Source organism: Engystomops pustulosus, chromosome 1, assembly GCF_040894005.1.
Source record: "Engystomops pustulosus chromosome 1, aEngPut4.maternal, whole genome shotgun sequence".
Taxonomy (NCBI): domain Eukaryota; kingdom Metazoa; phylum Chordata; class Amphibia; order Anura; family Leptodactylidae; genus Engystomops; species Engystomops pustulosus.
In genome coordinates, this window is record NC_092411.1 from 103,919,356 (window position 1) to 103,938,912 (window position 19,557).

The 19,557-nt window shown below is 42.8% G+C and overlaps 2 protein-coding genes across 5 annotated transcripts in view; both read right to left on the minus strand.

Moving 5' to 3' along the window:
* Positions 1-6,024, minus strand: part of IPO4 (importin 4) — a 47,223-nt gene extending 41,199 nt beyond the window's left edge. For both annotated transcript variants that reach the window (XM_072150742.1, XM_072150743.1), the window contains exons 1-3: positions 5,790-6,024; positions 3,251-3,337; positions 2,424-2,503 (exon numbers count right to left, since the gene is read on the minus strand). In XM_072150742.1, the coding sequence (XP_072006843.1) occupies positions 2,424-2,503; positions 3,251-3,337; positions 5,790-5,855 (233 nt within the window). In that variant the 5' untranslated portion in view covers positions 5,856-6,024. The remainder of the gene's footprint in view (positions 1-2,423; positions 2,504-3,250; positions 3,338-5,789) is intronic.
* A 4,812-nt stretch (positions 6,025-10,836) lies between these two features.
* On the minus strand, positions 10,837-17,298 carry TM9SF1 (transmembrane 9 superfamily member 1). 3 transcript variants are annotated; one of them, XM_072150744.1, is made up of 6 exons: positions 17,148-17,298; positions 14,676-14,992; positions 12,136-12,736; positions 11,845-12,030; positions 11,433-11,706; positions 10,837-11,331 (listed from the first exon to the last, which is right to left on the minus strand). In XM_072150744.1, the coding sequence occupies exons 2-6, from the start codon at positions 14,988-14,990 to the stop codon at positions 10,938-10,940; spliced, it is 1,770 nt and encodes a 589-aa protein (XP_072006845.1). In that variant the 5' UTR covers positions 14,991-14,992; positions 17,148-17,298; the 3' UTR covers positions 10,837-10,937. The 3 variants fall into 3 exon arrangements, with proteins under 3 accessions (XP_072006845.1, XP_072006846.1, XP_072006847.1); XM_072150745.1 differs by lacking the exon at positions 17,148-17,298 and adding an exon at positions 17,040-17,061; XM_072150746.1 differs by lacking the exon at positions 17,148-17,298 and adding an exon at positions 16,886-16,907.
* Between the last annotated feature and the right edge of the window lie 2,259 nt (positions 17,299-19,557).

Sequence of the window (19,557 nt, forward strand, 5' to 3'; positions counted from 1 at the left end):
ATATAAAGTTAAAAAAAACACACACACACACACAAAATATTAAAATATAAAAATATGCAAGAATATTTCCCAATACAATTAAAAAAAACTATACATATAATAAGACTTTATTAAAATCTGGAGGTGGGATGGGGAGAGCCGTTAAAAAAATATATACTTGTACTGGGGGACAGTGGGTGTACAAGGCAGCCTGAAGTTATCAGAGCGGAGGAGCGGTACCCCTGTAAAAATACAGGGGCGCAGCTCAGACAAACAGCGGCACAGGAGATTGGGAGCGCCAAAGGAGGCGATTACAGTTTTTTTAAACAGGCCTCCCCAGCCCAACTCCAGAGTTTTTAATAAAGTCAGACAACCACTTTAAAATAGCAGGGGAAAAAAAACCTGCTAAAAATGCAAATGTCAATAAGGGACATCCTCCACGAAGATAAAGGATTGTAAACCAAGCACACTTACATCACGGGGATAACAAATAATTTTTTTGATTTTTGCCATCTTCTGGCGCTAATAACTTTTTCATTCTTTGGTGTATGGAGCTGTGGGTGGTGTCATTTTTTGCGACTTTTGATGTTGCTTTCAATGCAATCATTTTTAGAATTGTACGACCGTTTGATCACTTTTTATTGAATTTTTTACATTTTACAAAATGGCAAAAACGTGCCAAACGGGGTTAAACTAGAGTGGAAACCATTATTATATTTTGATAGATCTGGCATTTTTGGATGTGGCGATACCTAATGCGTTTATGATTTTTACTGTTTATTTAAATTTATATCAGTTCTAGGGAAAGGGGGGTGATTAGAATTTTTATTATTATAATTTTTTTTTACCATTTTTCAGACCCCCTAGGGTACTACGGTTAGTAGGTTGTATGATCGATCCTACCATATACTGCCATACTACAATATGGCAGTATATGGGGATTTTCCTCCTCATTCATTACAATGTGCAATTAGCACATTTAATGAATGGGTTAAAAAGAGACAGCCCTGGTCTTCGGAAGACCCGAGGCTGTCATAGCAACGAATCGCCGCTCCCCAATGACGTCAAGGGGAGCAACGATCTTCAACAAGATGGCTGCGCCCATGCGTTGCCATCTTTCTGAAGCCGCCGGTAGGATAACACACGCGATTGGTGCTAGCAATATGCAGCAAAGACTTACCAGCTATGGAGTGGGCTCAGCCCAGGAGCCCTCTACATGCACTCGCCGCCGTTCTATTACAACGCGTGTCGGGAAGGGGTTAAAGCCTTTACAGACCTAGTTATTACAGGGTTAAAACTGCACATCTGCCAAGAAGCACTTCAGAATGAGTTTGCATACAAAAACAAAAAAAATAATTGCACCACAAACAACACTGGTTGGTTGGTTGGTTGGTTGATGAAGAACAAACAGTGCCCTGACCAGATTTCACAGACAGACCACAATAAATCAAAATTACAGTTAGACATTGTTGTTCCTCAGGGAAGCAGGAATTCCAAGCATCATATATGACTCATATAAGCCAAGACTATGTTGTAAGTATAAGTAGGGAAGGTTCTTGACCTATACATAAGGCATACAGTGACGTCAGTGTCTCTCAGGCCATTATGCCCTCTTCTCCACAGATACTCTACTACACTATTCTATCCAGTGTTTGGCCTCTGCCTAACAGTTGAAGTTCAAAAAACTAAAATGGAAAAATTGTACTTATGGCTTACAGACTTCCAACGTTTATTTAAAGGACATCTACCATGAGATTTACTGACGAGTGACATGCTTGTTACCTTAGGAGGGTCTGGGCACCTCTTATCATATTATTTTCAGCCTACATGTTCCAGAGAAATAATCTTTATCAAATTATGCACGCCCCCCACAATAAAATTGACTATTTGGAGCACCCGCTAGTGCTGCAGAAAACCGGTGATGTCACTCGGAGGCATGCAAGTCTTCGCATGCGCAGTAACACTTTCTTCATTCCTGTGGATGAAGCTGCTTACGGGTTTCCTCGCACAGTCCCACAGGTCTCACTGTGATAAACTTATAGTGGGAAATTTAGCTGAAATGTTGGAGAGCTGAACTGTTCTAGTTGCCCATGAGAACCATTAACAGCTCAGCTTTCACATTCCCACAGCTGTTTATAAAATTAAAGATGAGCTCTGATTGGTTTCCATGGGCAACTAGAACAGTTTTACGTCAGACATTTCTGATAAATCTCCCCCATAGGTTTTTACACTGTCTGAGTCCATCAGAAACAGGAGGGAGAACAGCGTACACTGCCTTATAATCTGATCCTGAACAGTTAACCTCTTAGATAATGGAGGGATTTGGCTCCCTCTGTAAGACATTGGGGCGTCAGTGTTACATGTTAGCTTAGGAGCCCAATGGTGTTCAAAAAATGAAACAAAATATGTTAGGTCATAAAACGGGTGACATTTTTCACACTCACCTTGTTTGCTGTTCTACAGGCATCACTTTCCATCTTTTTATTAAACGTCTACGTAAAACAACTGCTGCAAACTGCCGAATCTGAATCAAAATATATAATAAACCGTAATCTAAAAATGTGGTATATAACAATCTGAGAGTTTGCAAAATAAGAATTATAATAATATCCTGCTCCAATAACTGTTGAAATATGCTGATGTGTCTAACATTTCTGTATATCTTTCAAAGCCCTATTGTCCATATGAACACATCCATTTTCCACCAGCTCACGTGGATTAACCAAGATTACAATGTCTATGATGAGGTCAGCACTGCTCTGGTGGGTAGAACAATGATGCCGACATAGTAGTAGGATGATTTACTAGGGACCGAGCATGTTGTGCGACTCTAGCCTTAAGACCCTTTCATACTGACGTTGTGGGGACAAATATACGTCCCCATAAACACCTATGACACCCGGCGTGTGACACCACACTGTACCGTGCACAGGAAAAAGATCTTTTCTGGTGTTCACAGCCGGATGCCATGCCTCGCTACGGAGGGGCATCCAGTATGCGGCTGTATGCTTGCCCGATGAATTTAAGGCAGTGTGGCCTTGATCCCAATGGTGAGCTCTCCTTTTCCCAGCTCAAGATGACCCTGTCAAATAGATGTAAATTGATATTTTCTAAAACATAACTGTTACTTGATATAAATATGACTTGATATGTTACTAAATATAAATGCAATAGACAAATATTTTTTTTCTTTTCTCTCTTCAAACTTTATACACACTAGGAATATACAAACATTCCATCTGAATCAATCTCCTCCAGTTTTAGTAAATACCTGTGGGTCTTGGGCACCTCGTAGTACATCACACAATGCTGGAATAAATAATGGATCCTTGACAGCTTCTTTCAGCTGAGCAGTTGCCTGCAAAAGTAATGGGAAAATTACTACAAAAATCAATGCACAGTTAAATAAAAAATAAAGGAAACAGTCGACCAAAGAGTTGCATTCAGTTTCCAATGTATAACCTATTCACAACATAAGAGTTGTGTCTTGGGCCTTACCTACAGGGGAAAAAAAACCCAGCAAACACCCACTGGTAACACCCTCGGTCGATGCTGGATGTAAATGCTATGTAAATGCCCCCCGGCAAAGCTGCAGGAAACTTAAATCCCAGTGGCACAAGGACGCCACCATATTGGATTTAATCACCGCCCCATGTGAAGTCATTGGGGGGCAGCAATCTGTTACTATGACAACCTTGGGGTTTTACAAAGATAGAGTAAAATAGTAAAAAAAAAAAAAAAAAAAGGTGAAAAAAAATGAAATTAAAAAAAATATTCAAATCACCCCTTTCCCTAAAATGGATAATAATATAAACAGTAAAATCACAAACATGTGTCCCAAAATATACAAAATATATATATAAATGGTTTTTCCGGAGACTTAACACTGTAATGGAAAATAGTGCTCAAAGTCAAAAATTCCACTTTTTTGGGATTTTGAAAAATATTAAAAAATTCTATAAAGAGTGATGAAAAGGCCATAAAGTCCTTAAAATTGTATTACTTAGCATAAACATTATGCAAATGAGCCCAAGGGGCTCCATAGATGTTCATGCAACCTGGAACCCCTGAAGCTCATTTGCACAATTTCTTCAAAAATATTACATTTACTAATAAATGTCTCCCCTGTACAAGTGTACAAAGATAGCTGCTCTTGACTGGAGGACCGCCCACTGGACTCTTACATCTAGAATAAGCTATTTTATATTAACCTGCTGAGCTCAACATCTTTATCACCTAACAATAACAGAGTAGTCACCTACTATTGTACGTATGGGCTAGTGGTGAGCATTGCTCATATGCCTCCAGCTACTTTCGTCCTCTGGTGCCCAGTGCTGAAGTCAGCTATATGAGGTAGGTTGTTTTTCCGCTGCCTGTTAATGTCATTACACAGATAGGTGGAATTGAGAGCTATACGGCTAGCATATAATTACTTTACAGTTCGGTTTGCAGTAATAGGAGACATATGTTTGTAAACAGTGAGTAAAGTCAGGCAGGCAGTACAGCACTTGGCCCGTTACTGCCATCCCTGCTGCGGTCCGGACACTGCGCACCCCTCTATCCTGCTGCGGTCAGGACAGGGTGCCCAGGAGTCTAACTATAGGGGGTGCAGAGGTTGCGGTAGCACCTGGGCCCAAGAGGTTTAAGGGGCCCTTATGGTGTCACTTTCCCATATGAGAAGACTAGTACTATAAACCATACATTATAGTCAGGGGCCTGGCACTGGGCCTGGCACTGGGGCCAATCAGCTTCTACTTACGCCACTTAGTGTGCCCGGGCCCCCCCCCCCCCAACTGTATCCTGCTGCGGTCGGGACAGTGTGCCCCCCCCCCTCCTGCTGCGGTCGGGACAGTGTGCCCCCCCCTCCATCCTGCTATGGTCGGGACAGTGTGCCCCCCCCCCTCCATCCTGTTGCGGTCGGGACAGTGTGCCCCCCCCATCCTGCTGCGCTCGGGACAGTGTGCTCCCCCCTATCCTGCTGCGCTCGGGACAGTGTGCCCCCCTCTATCCTGCTGCGCTCGGGACAGTGTGCCCCCCTCTATCCTGCTGCGCTCGGGACAGTGTGCCCCCCCCCCTCTATCCTGCTGCGCTCGGGACAGTGTGCCCCCCTCTATCCTGCTGCGCTCGGGACAGTGTGCCCCCCCCCCTCTATCCTGCTGCGGTCGGGACAGTGTGCCCCCCTCTATCCTGCTGCGCTCAGGACAGTGTGCCCCCCTCTATCCTGCTGCGCTCAGGACAGTGTGCCCCCCTCTATCCTGCTGCGCTCGGGACACTGTGCTCCCCCCCTCTATCCTGCTGCGGTCGGGACACTGTGCTCCCCCCCTCTATCCTGCTGCGGTCGGGACACTGTGCTCCCCCCCTCTATCCTGCTGCGGTCGGGACAGTGTGCCCCCCTCTATCCTGCTGCGGTCAGGACAGTGTGCTCCCCTCTATCCTGCTGCGCTCAGGACAGTGTGCCCCCCTCTATCCTGCTGCGCTCGGGACACTGTGCTCCCCCCCTCTATCCTGCTGCGGTCGGGACACTGTGCTCCCCCCCTCTATCCTGCTGCGGTCGGGACACTGTGCTCCCCCCCTCTATCCTGCTGCGGTCGGGACACTGTGCTCCCCCCCTCTATCCTGCTGCGGTCGGGACAGTGTGCCCCCCTCTATCCTGCTGCGGTCGGGACAGTGTGCCCCCCTCTATCCTGCTGCGGTCAGGACAGTGTGCCCCCCTCTATCCTGCTGCGGTCCGGACAGTGTGCCCCCCTCTATCCTGCTATGGTAACTTCTGTCAGCATCCCGGGACAGCCCCTCCCATCCGCACACACTACCTGCTGGATGACAGCGTTGTCCGGCTGTAAAAGACTTGTTAATATGGCCTCTAGTATGTTCGCCATGATGACAGACGGCTTGGCCGTTACCGGAATATCGGTCCTGTCAACCCCAGGAACCGGGAGCTGCCACTAACTGTCTACTCCACGTGGGTGTCAGGCCGAGGGAAAACCGAGCACAGCGCCAACTGCTGGCCGGGAGGAGACGAGGCGCCACTTCACGTTGAGTGAGAGAAGCCGTTACCGCAGCAGTAAACTACAGGGTCCATTTTAGGACATGGTGAGAGGTCAGAGTAATATATCATGCAGCATATTCGCACACAGCTTGTTTTAATTTTTTTTTTCTGTGGCAATCCCACCATCCACTAGTCATTCATTTCTGGTTAATAAATTTACCCCTTCCCTCTGATGCCCTTTTTGTATTTTGTCTTTCAGTTTTCGGTGACCTACTTTCAAAAGAATGTTTTTTCCAGTGTTTTCTGTGTAACAAAGTGTACTTAGTGTCACTATTAAATATTTCAAGTCATGTACTGGGAAGCTGGAAAAAATTCCTAATGCTGTACAGGAAAAGTGACAAAAAAATTAGGCTGCATTTGGGCTCTGTGTTTATGCATTTGAACTGTCATTCTGCAGACCCCAGAGGGGCAGGGGGAGTGGGGGGCTCAGGGCCCATTGACTTTCTGGGGCGTTTTTACACATTGGTGATCACTTGACGCAGGAAGCGATACTACTGCTACCTATTCCCATTGTCCGGCTTAGGTTCTGATGCCGTTGCTTAGGCAGAAGATCTCGGGAGTGCAGAGCCGGCTGCAGGGAGCTCAGGCAGGTGAGTATTCATTTTTAATTTTTTTTGGCTGTGCTGCATATATATTGCTAGGACATGTGTGAGGGCTACTTATATACTGCTGGGCATGTGTGGGAGTTACCTATATACTGCCAGGGACTACTTTTATACTGATGGGCATGTATGGGGGCTACCTATATATTGCTGGGGTATGTGTAGGAACTATCTATATACTGCTGGGTATGTGCTACTGAATATCATTGCACATGGCAAGCCTGCGAGTCCCTATGGCAACCGAATGCCACCCTCAGATGACATCACAGGGGTGGCGATCGGTCATCCAAGATGGCGGTGCCCATCAGAAGGTAAGTTAGGTTCGACACCCACCGTGTATGGAGAGATCTCAGCCTGTGAGCTCTATCCATACACCCCCAGCAGCTGTAAGAGTATGTCCTGGTACGCGTTGAGGTTAATGGTCTCATCCATGCAGGTTTACATAGCCAGGCCAGCTTGTCTAACATTCATCTAAATTCTCAATATTGATGGAAACATTTTCCCATAAACGTTGTTCTGCTCTCCAGTTATCATTTACCAGAGATATTATGTTTCCAATTAAGGAGGTAGTGTCGTTTTTCCAGTTTTGGATAATTCTTCTGGTGGCTGGCAGGATTCTATTTGTAACCCAGAGATATTGGTCTTAGTGCAGTTCACCTCACTCATGGTGCACTTTGCTTTTTGCTACCGAATTGTGGAGCATCTCAGTAATAAATGTGGCCCAAACCCTTACTAAGCAGTAACGCGCCCCTTTAGGTGCACAGTTTTCTAAAGTGTCAGACAAAGTGCATCACAAAAGGGGTGCAAACCCTTCATAAATACTTGTACAAGCTCCAAATATGTTCTTTTTTTTTGCAAAGATAGACAAAAAACTGATGCAGACACAATGATATATTTTTACCCATGAAAGCTTGTGGCATAATATTTAGTATTCCCATTTCTGAGAGGAGTATGTATTAATGTTTTATATTAGGGACAAAACTTTATCCCAACGGGTTCTAATTTTTGGGCAGTTCCACAACATATGGGTTAGATTTGCCCTCTGTTTACGTCCTCTCCGGCAGAGGCTAGAATGATCTAAATACAGGCAGTCCCCGGGTTACATACAGGATAGGATTTGTAAGTTTGTTCTTAAGTTGAATTTGTACGCAAGTCTGAACTGTATACTTTATAATGGTAACCCAAGCCAGAATTTTTTGGACTCTGTGCCCAGAATTAGATTTTAAAAATGTTGGATTGTCATATGAACCAGAATTAATTAAGCAAAATTACAGACACCTTTGATAACGTGTTGTAGCCTAAGGCTAAAGTACAGTAAATTACCAACATCCAGAGGTCCGTTTGTAACTCGGGGTCATCTGCAAGTTGGGTGTTAATTAGTAGGGGACCGCCTGCATATGCACAGCATGATGATGAGGAGGTGTGCTATCTAAACTGAAGTCTTCCTATGATTAAAAAAGTTAAAATTTTGTAGACGTCCTTATTGCCACCAACCAATCCGTTAAAGCAATGATTTCCCTATGTGAGGACTAACATTGGTGTTTTCTTTCCACATTTTTTCCTCCTGGCTTCAGTGAATTTTTAAAGTGCTTTACTTAACCATTCTATTAAATGTGATTTTTCACACTTCACTTTTTTTCCCACTAATCCAATGTTGCCAGTAAACACAAAAAGACCAGGTTCTAAATTGACCACTGATCAGTGAATAAAAACCATAAAAAAATGGGTCAGTAAGGCATCAATGACAAATACTTGAAAGAGAAAAGACACAAGAGTCCCACAAAATCTTGCTCCCCATGTACTGAAGCTTTCCCAACCAGTCCATATAGGCTATAGATATGTAATTTCACCTTCCTTCTACAATTTACACATTTTATGAAGGCTGGAATGTTTTGTTTCCCTTTCTTCTGTCTCTTAAATCAATCCCTTTACGGAAGCTATCGAGGACTTAATTTTACCAAATATTAGAAACTCTGAAGGGGGCATATCATATTTTCCTCTAATACAATCAAAAGAACATAAGGTCCCATAAGCCACAGGTTTTTCCCACCCTTTTTCATTAGCATTTTTACAGCTCCTTAAGACGGTCAATTTAAAGTGTCTTGCTTAAAACAAGGAATTTCATACAGTAAGGCTACATTCATTCATACCATAGTACAGCGGGCATACATCGGCGCCGGAGAGAGGAGCAAGGGATAAGAACTGCTCACCCCTGCCCCTCTCCATAGAGTAACATAGGGCCTGCCACCATATTCCGTAGAAAGATATGACATGTCCTATCTTTCTACGGGCTACGGAACGGTACGGTGCTGCACGTGTGCTGCACCGTACGGAGCTGTGAGGCAATTGAAGCGTATGGGGGACGTATATACAGGCAGTCCCCGGGTTACATACAAGATAGGTTCTGTAGGTTTGTTCTTAAGTTGAGTTTGTATGTAAGTCGGAACCGTATGCTTTATTATTGTAACCCCAGTCAAAATTTTTTGGTCACTGTGACAATTGGATATTAAAAATGTTGGATTGTCATAAGAACCAGGATTAACAATAAATCTTAATTACAGGCACCATTGATAACTGTTAAAGCGGTTTATGTAGCCTGGGACTAAAGTACAGTAAATTACCAAAATCCAGAGGTCCGTTTGTAACTAGGGGTCGTATGTAAGTCAGGTGTTCTTAAGTAGGGGACCGCCTGTTTATACATCCCCCATACGTTTGTGTGAATGTAGCCTACTCAATTCAGGCGTTGATCATAGCTCTAGTTGTATCTAAAAGTTGGATATCATCTGTTTTGCAAAAAGCTTAAGTGTAGTCTCTTTCCTTTCTATTTGTATTTTAGGTTTATTGGCCCATACAAACTTGTTATGAGAGTTTTGAAGTCTTCTAATCAGATAATCATGGAATGCTAATGGGATACATCTAAAGTAATATAAAATTATGGGAAGGATGTTACTTTACATACAGCAAAGATCAAGTTTTAAGGAAGTTTTTAATTAGGTCTTGTGACATAAGATTCATGAGCCCAATGGGGACAGGGACCGATTTGGCAAGCTCTGTGCAGCACTGTGTAATCTGTGTGCACTATATAAATATAGGAATTATTATTATTATTCATACATGTATACTTATGGCATATGACGGTGCCAGGTACTGGTACAGTGGCATCATTCACAAATTGGGTGGACTAACAGTTAGCACTGGATTCCTTGTAAAACAGAGGCAAGTGGTGTTATTTTTTAATTCTTATAGGCAGAACCCCTATTATTTTGTCCATAATAGATTTCTGTTTAGTTTGGAATGGATAACATAGGTCTCTGGCAGGGGCATAACTAGGATAGGCTGGGCGCCACATAGACTTCTGAATGGGGCCCCCTTCTGGCTTCACCAGGCGGTCTTCCTTCCCAGCAAGGTTGAGTGTACATATCTTTTCCAGTAACTGCAGACCACATGGGGGAAGTAGACGGCAGGAAACTTGAGATCAGAGATTCCTAGTCCTGCCGCCCCTCTCCCGACATGTCTTATCCGAGTTCCCGACTCAGCAGTGTACTGTAAAAGATTTCACTGTTATATACATATTATGCTGTATAATATTTATATAATGGTGCACATTCACTATTCTTTAGTGTGCCAGATGCCATGGCTGCTAGCGCTGTAGTTACGCGCCTGCTCTTGGAATAAATTCTCTTATGTTTTGATATATAGATTTTTTTTTTATTTTGTAAAAAGGAAAATCAAAAGATATAAATATATTTGTACAGAAGTCCAGCAGAGAGCGAGTGACTGTCTGACAGGCCAGAGAGAACCCAGGAGACCATGAAACAAGACAAGTCAGATCCATTCCAGTCCACCACCTGGCCAGAGAGAGAGCAGCACTGTGAAGAAGACTTCTCCTCTCTGCAGCAGCATCAGGTAACCGGATTATGACAGGCAGGTAGGTAGGCATTGGAAGCATTCTTTACAGTGAGATTACATAGCAGTACCAGAGACACAGAAATGGAAAAATGCTTTCAGCAAAGTTACAGGTGTCCATCATACCTTCCCACAAAGCACTTGAGAGCGATCTATATTACACTTGTCATTATTTCCGGATTCTATTTGCTTACTTAGTCTCCCACTACTTGACGCCAAACATGATAGTCCTTGTGCTAAATAATTCTCCATATAAGTCGCTCTCCCATCTCCCCATTTCAGTTGCTGGAATACTTCCTTCTAGCTGCATGATCTCGGGCCCCTCATTGCATAGCCGCTTCCATTTTCTTGGTCCATTTTTCGATTTGTAGCATTTAAAGCACAATGGTCCCTGGCTCACTACCTCAGTCCATTTTAAGGTTGACATATATGTAGCGAATAAATCGAAGAGATGCTACAAAACTGACTGTTCCAAGCATAAGAAAGAAGACGTACGCAGTAAGGAAAGAGTAGCCGAAGAATTCTACAGTCTGAACAACTCCTGACATATTAGAACGACGCCAGTAGTAGAAAACAGAGTACAGAAAGATAAAAGCTCCGGTGGATCCTGTGCTCATAATGGACCGCCACCACCAACGATAATCTTCACCCGACAGCTGAAAGTAGGTCAGTGCTACAGAAATGCAGGCACCAACACTGAGAAGGATGGCAAATACAATGAAGAGAATCCCATATAGTGTGTACTGTTCTCGTCCCCAAACAGTAGCAAAAATGTAGTAGAGCTCCACAGAGATGGCACTGTAAAGAAAGAAAGGACAACTATAAGTGAAGGAAGACAAAGTTTAAAACAGGTGTACAAATTCTAGGTTAGTAGCTAAAAGTCTATGAAGTTCTCATACCTGAATGGTAGGAATCCACCAATAGCCATATGGACTGGAGCAGACTTGTACCACGGTTGTGAAGGAATCTCTCTAGCAATGTTCTTAGTGCGACATGGAGCTTCAAAGTTTCCTGCGCTATTTTTACCGAAAATGCCTCCAATGACAGTAAGTGGAAATCCCACCAGAAGCCAGACAGTGATAAGGAGGAGGATTGTGGTTGCTGGAAGAGCTTGAGTTGAACCGTTTGCCCAGTGAACCGAATTTACAACACTCCAAGTAAAGAAAAATGGGGCTGGGAATAAATAAAAAAAATGGATATAAAATGAAACAACAGTTACACTTAAAATTTCCTAGATTAGATATAAAGCAGAAATAAAGACAAATCTTATAACAGTAACATTTGGCATACACAGTAAAAAAGGTCAACTACCTGAGAAAAGACTAGTAGTCAGAACAATGTTCCATACCCAGCGATCTCCACCCATTTGTCGATAAAAATTACTCGATACATAGCCCGAGATGCAACAAGTGAGTGCATATAGTAAGATGGCCGCAGAATTGATAGCACCGTGTCTGTGCACATTAAACATGCCAAGAAGAACCATGACAATGATACCTAAGAGAGAATGGGCAAAATATTAATTGTAGAAAGAATAAATTAATGACTGGAATGTAGGAATTGTGGGGGAAAAATATCTGCCTTAAAATTTCTAAACATTACCTGTCCCAAGTGCAAGAAACTGCGATCCTACTCCAAGCACAGCACAAAGGAGACTTCGATAAGGTGGGAAGCGGAAAACGTCTGTGTGTATAATTTTCCATCCATTGTCTCCCTGTTCCATGTCATCTGTTCCTTCCTCATCCAAATTGTACCGTGCTAGGTCGCTCTTAAGAACACGCATGAGGATTATTACCACAAAACCCAATAGCAAGAAAACTAGCACCATGGAATTTATGATGGAAAGCCAATGAATCTCCAGGCTTTTTGGGAAGAAGCTAGAGTCTCTAAGGCGGTCCCCGCGCCTCTCATATGTCACACTTGTGGGGAACCAGCGCACACTATAAGTGTGTGTCAGGCTGAGGGGCTCCCTCACATCATCCAAACTAAATGGTTTCACATCTCGGACACTAACATTGGCAAATATGATACGATCTTCATTATATTCAATGTTGAAGTCCAGGTGAGACCACAGACCAATTTTATGAGTGTGTGGAAGGAAACCACTCTCTTCCATATATCCTACAAATCCTCGGATTGGTATATCATCCAAAACAAACTCAAAGTAGTACAGTTCCTCGATGGCCTTGCGCAGCTCCTCTACCTGAAGGAAAAGTAAAAGAAAGGTTGTGTATCATTCACAATTCTACATAATGGTGGAGATTTATCAAAGTTTTGCAGAGTAGTGCAGTGTAGAGATAGACAAGACAGCCTTATTCTGCCCCAGAGTTTTCACTGTGTTGGATGATAAATCTGGAGCAGTACAAGACTGTGGAGTCGTCCTTTATACCATCTATTAGTTGGACTAGTTTGCTCCTGAAAACTGTGCCAAAATATTGGTGCAGTGGCATAATTTTTGGCTCACAGACTGTCCCAGCTTGCTACGCCTCCTTTTACTGATGAGCGCTCTTTTCATAGTTGGAAACATGCGTAAAATGGTCTAAGACTCTTAATAAATGCAGCTCAAGGTATTTCAGATGGTTTACATTACTCCAGAATTCTGAAAAGACAATTGTGGCTCTATGAATGACTCACCTATCAGTAATGCCCTGAACCCATAATTTAAGATACACCAATAGCAGCATGATTCATGTAACATATTCAAATTGATTAGAAATTGGACAAATCCAAATCCACCAAAGCCACTTTGACACCGTCATTATCTTATCAGTGTTTCGCATCAGCGCCCTTTGAAGCCAAAACCAGATGGAAGGCATAAAGAGAACAAGTATAATGGAGTGTTCTTTACCTCTTCAGTGTTTGGAACCCACTCCTGGTTTTGGCTTAACAAAAATGATGCAAAATACAGACACTGTGAAAGAGGCCTAGGGGTAAGATCACATCTTTTGTTTCTGTTGACGTGTTTGTTATTTAACTAGACTACGGAGTGCTGGTTACAGGTTTGTGGCACCCACCATTTTAAATGGAATCTGCAACTGAGGAGCCCGGATGTGCACTACTGCACTTGGGAATCACAAACAAATCACATTGGAACAATTACATGCGGTGTAAAAAAACACCAATGTGAACCGGCCCGAACCAGCTGATTTTAACAACCAGTTTATCTAGTATATTTTTAGAATTACATACAATTACTTGTATTGGTCACAATATAATCTATTTGGCTTCCTTTGAATGAGCAAGATTTCACTCAAGCCAGGTCACTAAAGTATGTATAGTAATGTATAGCCTCATGATACAACTGTATCTTTGTGTCAAGAACTAGCCGCATACTTTGAGTCACAGCACCATAGACCTCTATGGTGTCGACTGCTGCGCCGCAAATTATAGAGCAGGTCCTATTCCAGCTAGGATTTGCCAGTTATTCTTACAGACATCAGCAGAGTTTACAGAGCAATGTCAGATGCGTCTCAAGCAATGGCATACAGCCGGTTGTTTGCGGCCTGCAAATTTTGCTTGATCTTGTGCATGAGGCCTTATAGCTACAGATGTGTACTACAAACGTGGCGTCTGTTTTGCTATATTTTCTATGTAAAAAGTACAGAACACATAACTTGTACACTACTTGAAGCTAGTACAAAGGGAACTTGGCATAGTTGCCCAAACCAACCAATCTTAGATCACCTAGCAATTTTTGCAGGTCATTTACAAATATAAAGTTGTGACCCAATGAACAACTTCCCATTTTGTATACTTTTGATACATGTCAACAAGAAACAATAGAGACACAAAATATGATAATATCCTTCTATCCGGGAGTTTATTTAAAGCTATAATTTCCATTCCATGTAAGGCCTCTTTCCCTCATATCTGTGCTAAGCCTGACCTGGAACCCAGCAGCAGAATGTGGCCGGCTGGAGAAGGGGAGCACTCCTCACCCTGTATGCTAGCTGCCATTCGTGCGGCAAGCCTATGGCCACCATAAATGGTCGTGTAAAAGAGGCCTATATGAGACATATCTTAGTTTAACAGACTGTTATCCATTTATAATAATATTGCATGCCAACAAAAAGTGCTTTGTATATCAATGCCAAGGAAACCTGAAACAGGTCCATATTATGAGGTCAGAGATAATATCTTACCTGACTCACAGACAGCTTGAGCTCACAAAGGGCCTCTCTTTCTATGTTAAGTCGAAATGATATTTTGTACATAGACTCTGCCATCCGATCTCCATCAAGCACCTCTCCCAAAGTCAGGCTCTTGTGACGGACTTGTGTAGGGGCACACACTGGAAGCTGATAGTAGTGATAGGTCTCCTGTGGGTTATGGTATGGCCCCACTTTATTTACATACAGCATTACTGTATCACCTTGTTTATATCGATTGTCCCCAGTTATTAGTGAAGGGACCATACTCCACACAAAGAGAACCATGAAAGAGTGCAAGACGTACATGTCTAAAAAAGAAAATACAATTAATTCAAAGAACGTAACAACAATAGCCAGAAATAACATAAGTAGAGAATATTATCCACAACTTTACTATTGAGGACCTATCCTTGGGATAGACCATTTATTGTTGTTGTTTTTTTTTTTTTTTTTTAATATGTTAATGACTCATTGGACATCTCACAGGTAATTTGCATACAGCTTTAGGACCTCATTGCTTAGGTTTACAGGCATGTAGAGGGACAATGAAGGGATAGAGGCAATGCTCTCTAATGGCAGTTTATGAAAATCCATTTAGATTATGGGGGTTATTTTGCATGATGTATTCTCTTTAAAGGATTAAAGCACAAGCCTACTATTCACATAATTTTTTTCCTCCTGATTGTATTATAAAGGAGCCTAACTGGAGAAGTTGTCATTAGAAAATCAGGTTAAAAAACAACTTAATAACATATTGTCATTAATCTGACAGTTATACTTGTCCTGTGGGGTGCAGCCCAAGTATGGCCAAAGAACATGTAAAGTGTAGTGCAGAAAGAAAATATAATCCATGGCATTCTAATCCGTGTCCCTTTCACACATCAATTCATCTACCACCCCCCACCCCCAGCAGTAAGCCCTTTATTCTTAAAAACAAGGGCATAAGAAGTCAAAACATAAGTGGATTGTGTCAGAGTTGGCACACACCAGTATGTCGGTGTGCTTGGTTTACAATCTTTCATTCTGGTGGTGGATGTCCTTTAAAGTAACTGTATCACCAGTTACCCCATTAAAGTAATAGCCCCTAAGGTAGGATATAAAATTTCCTATCTAGAATTCTCTCTCTTATGTGAAATTTAACTATAAAAACATATCCAAAGTCATGTGAAAATGAAGAAAAGAGTCACATTTTTCCTGAAATGAATAAGGTTTAGTGAGTGCAGATGGAAATGTCCCTATCTTCGGTTCTGTAATAACCAGAAACATGGCATCATATTAAAGGTAAGCATCTCATCAGGCTTGTGGTTCTGTGAGCTACAGCACCAGTGATACAGTCGGTTAAAGAAAAAGGTGGGAACTGGATATCTATCCACATTTTACATGAACATCTATTTCCTGTATCTCCGCTTTGTAGATCATAGTATCACATGCCTGATACAACACTTCCTGTACACACATTTTACTACTCATTACACAGATATATCTCACATGGAAACAGGTCAAGAGTTGGGCTGGACACATCAATGCTACTTGTAACAAACCCCCATAGTAAATCAATCTTCAATGGCAGTTACAAAACATACTAAAGCACAAACAGAAAGAGACTATATTTGATTTTTATTGATATTGTTTAGAAAATATTAAAGGACCAAGGGGATACATTTATGAAACTGAGTAAATCAGCAACAAATCACAGCACATATTTGCTTTGTAAGATCAAAATAGGAAAGGCAAACAAGCGGTACTAGAATGACCCTCCAAGATTAATCTAGTAAGGATTACAGTCTGCGGTGCGAACAGACCCCTGAATGCAGCAATCTGTTGTTGAAAACTGTACTTGTTACCCAGAGCAACCAATAATATTTTTCTGTGATTTTCTATGGCAACAAAGACAGATGTTATCTTGGTTTCATAGATCTTTCCCCATGTGTCAGTAATTTTTTTTTATATGTTTCAATGAACTTTGGACAAACTTCACACACTGCCAGAGAGGATTGCACGCCCATTCACTACCTGCTAGATAATCTTTTGGTAGTCTGGGCTGGATTCGGGTGAGCACCAGTGTCGTCTCCTAGGGCAGGGGTTGCAGATGACGTTAGGGCCAGTTACACCACTCCTGTAGCCTGGAGATCACAGTGTCCATAGTGATCAACAGGAAAAGTTTGCCAGCAGCAGCAGCAGCTAAGTGCTTGGTTACCCGCCTCCTAAGCTTTGCCCCTACTGCCATTGTGAGCTGCCAAGATCTCCTCTCCCAGGTCACTCGGTGACTCTTCCCTGTAATAGTGATCACTATGATGATGATGGTGGCAGTGAGTGGGATTACTTCCTGGTCACAGTGTAGAGCAGGACAGATACCGGTGATAGATGTAAGGTGCTGTACAGCTGCCCGGGAAGCTATGAGGCGCACAGTCCTGAGCCTGGCACCGATCACCCGAGCTAACCTGGCTGCTGCCCACTTCTTACCTGCACTCGGTCTCCAGGATTCTCTGACAGATCCCGGGGTCCTTCACGTTCGTGACGTCATATGTCCGTCCTCAGGATGCCTGATCCAGCGTCATGACACCCCCGCCTCTGCAGAATGTCCCTTCATTAAGTGTAGTCATGTGTAAAGCACCTCAAAACCCCCATCTTTTTCAGTACAACTGAGGTCCTTTAGGCACTCACTAGGACGCTCCGAACACGTCAGCAGCCATGTCCTGCAGGTGGGCGGTGCTGCCAGTGTCGCTCAGTACAGTCACTGAGATGTGTATCTTCGACACTGTTGTATACGAGGTGGTTCACATGGAAGCCTCAGATAGAAACAGCATGTTGCTTTTTTCCACTTTTCAAAATCTATTCAGACTGCCGTATGGGGCACGTATATACGGCCAATATACGTCCCTCATAGATGGCAATGGGCGCCTTACGGGAGCAGTACCGCTCCGCACCCTGTGAAAAGATAGGACATGTCGGACGGTTTCGTGGGCAACCGGCGTCTGAATGAAGCCTATCTCCACACATGATGCATTTGCTGCCCAGTAAATCCCCTCTCCATAGGAATCAGCACATACAGAGAGCGCATGCTATTGTGGCACTGTACCACGGCTTGGTCACCATAGCTGTCTATGTGGACGTATATACGCCCCCATAACGGTTGTGTGAATGTGGCCCTAGGCTAGCTGCAGGCGAATGTGTTCAGCCCACAAACAACACATTGCACAGTATGGGAATATATGGGAAAAAAAATCTGGCACTACCTCCGCAGTTGCTTTCCATGGAAAGGTAACACATGGTGGTAATAATAATTCCTTTATTTACATAGCACAGATTACACAGCACTGCACAGAGCTTACCAAATCAGTCCCTGACCCCAATGGGGCTCACAATCTAATCAACCTACCAGTATGTTTTGGAGTGTAGGAGGAAACCAGAGGACTTGGAGGAAACCCACGCAAACCCGGAGAGAAAATACAAACTCTTTGCAGATATCGACCAGGATGGGACTTGAACCCAGGACCCCAGCGTGTTGTGCTCTTGTATGATTCAAGGTCTTCCGTCCTGCATAATGTTTTCGGTCTGTAGGATTGGACCAACATACCGGTTTGTTTCCATAGGCGGATCATGTTTTTGTGCAGCCTGACTAATACAGTAGCAGTGTAGGGTATGTGATTTATGACAATCCTATACACACACTGCAGAAATAAACTGGCAGCAGAAACGCTTTTTCACTACAAACCTTTGATCAATATCAAGTAAGTGACCCGTAGATCCTGGTGCAGAAATCAACATTTTCCAAACCCAGAAAAATAACGGCACTATCAGCATCAGAATGCTGGTGGAATGGGTCATGTGTAGCTTTACAGGGAAAAGAAGATGTGCATATGCACACAATAAAGGTACACATTAAATGAAAAAGACAATAATGTGGCATGGAAAATGTGAACATAATATAATTTCCTTTTTTTATTTTGGGAGTGAGGCAATTCATTCAGTTCCCCTCTGGAACCAAAAAATGTAGGAGCTGGTTTCCATTCCAAACATTTCAGTCAATGTCTATACTGTACTCGTGGATAATGACACACTCATAGGCTCCTTTGACAACCACATATGGAGGCTGTTTGCTAGCTGTAGGAGGGCATTGGAGTGCACTGTGCGGTGAGCACACTTATCACTGTACCACACTGTCTCCGGAAAAATGATAGCGTGTGATCTTTTTCCGTTCGTATGGACCAGCAGCATGTCTTCCTCTCCAGCAGAACGTATGCTACACCCAGATCCTGGCTGGGGCGTAGCATCCGTTTGTGTAAAAGAAGCCTTACCAGCATCTTCACAAGGTCTCTTGCTTTTGTTCTTGGGTTGAACTGTACATTTTGCACCAAGGCACATTCATTCCTGAGACACAGAACCTGTCTTGATATTCCCATCTTGTTTGTACACATGAATGAGGCACTTTCAAGTATCTCATAATTGCACCAAAAAATAAATCAGACTTGTGCAAGTTTATTACTCTCTTCCTAATATATAGTCTTATTTTCCCATATTACACAAAGAAGCAGTGTTTCATGTATTCCTTCAAAATACATCCATAGGCGAGTCTCAAATCAACGCAGATGTTCACAATAAACCACACAAGCTTCTGAAGACATGACATCAATATGGGTCTGTCCCATATTGTTTAGAGGCATAGTAATCTTAGAGTATGTATACTTTTGAAAAAGTTCTCTCTCATTATTCTGCCATTTGCCAAATACAACGGGAAAGGTTTATTCTGATTTCATCTCAGATACTAAGAAAACATGCTTACCGTATATACTCGTGTATAAGCCGAGTTTTTCAGCACAAAAAATGTGCTGAAAAACGTCCCCTCGGCTTATACACGAGTCAATACTTAATA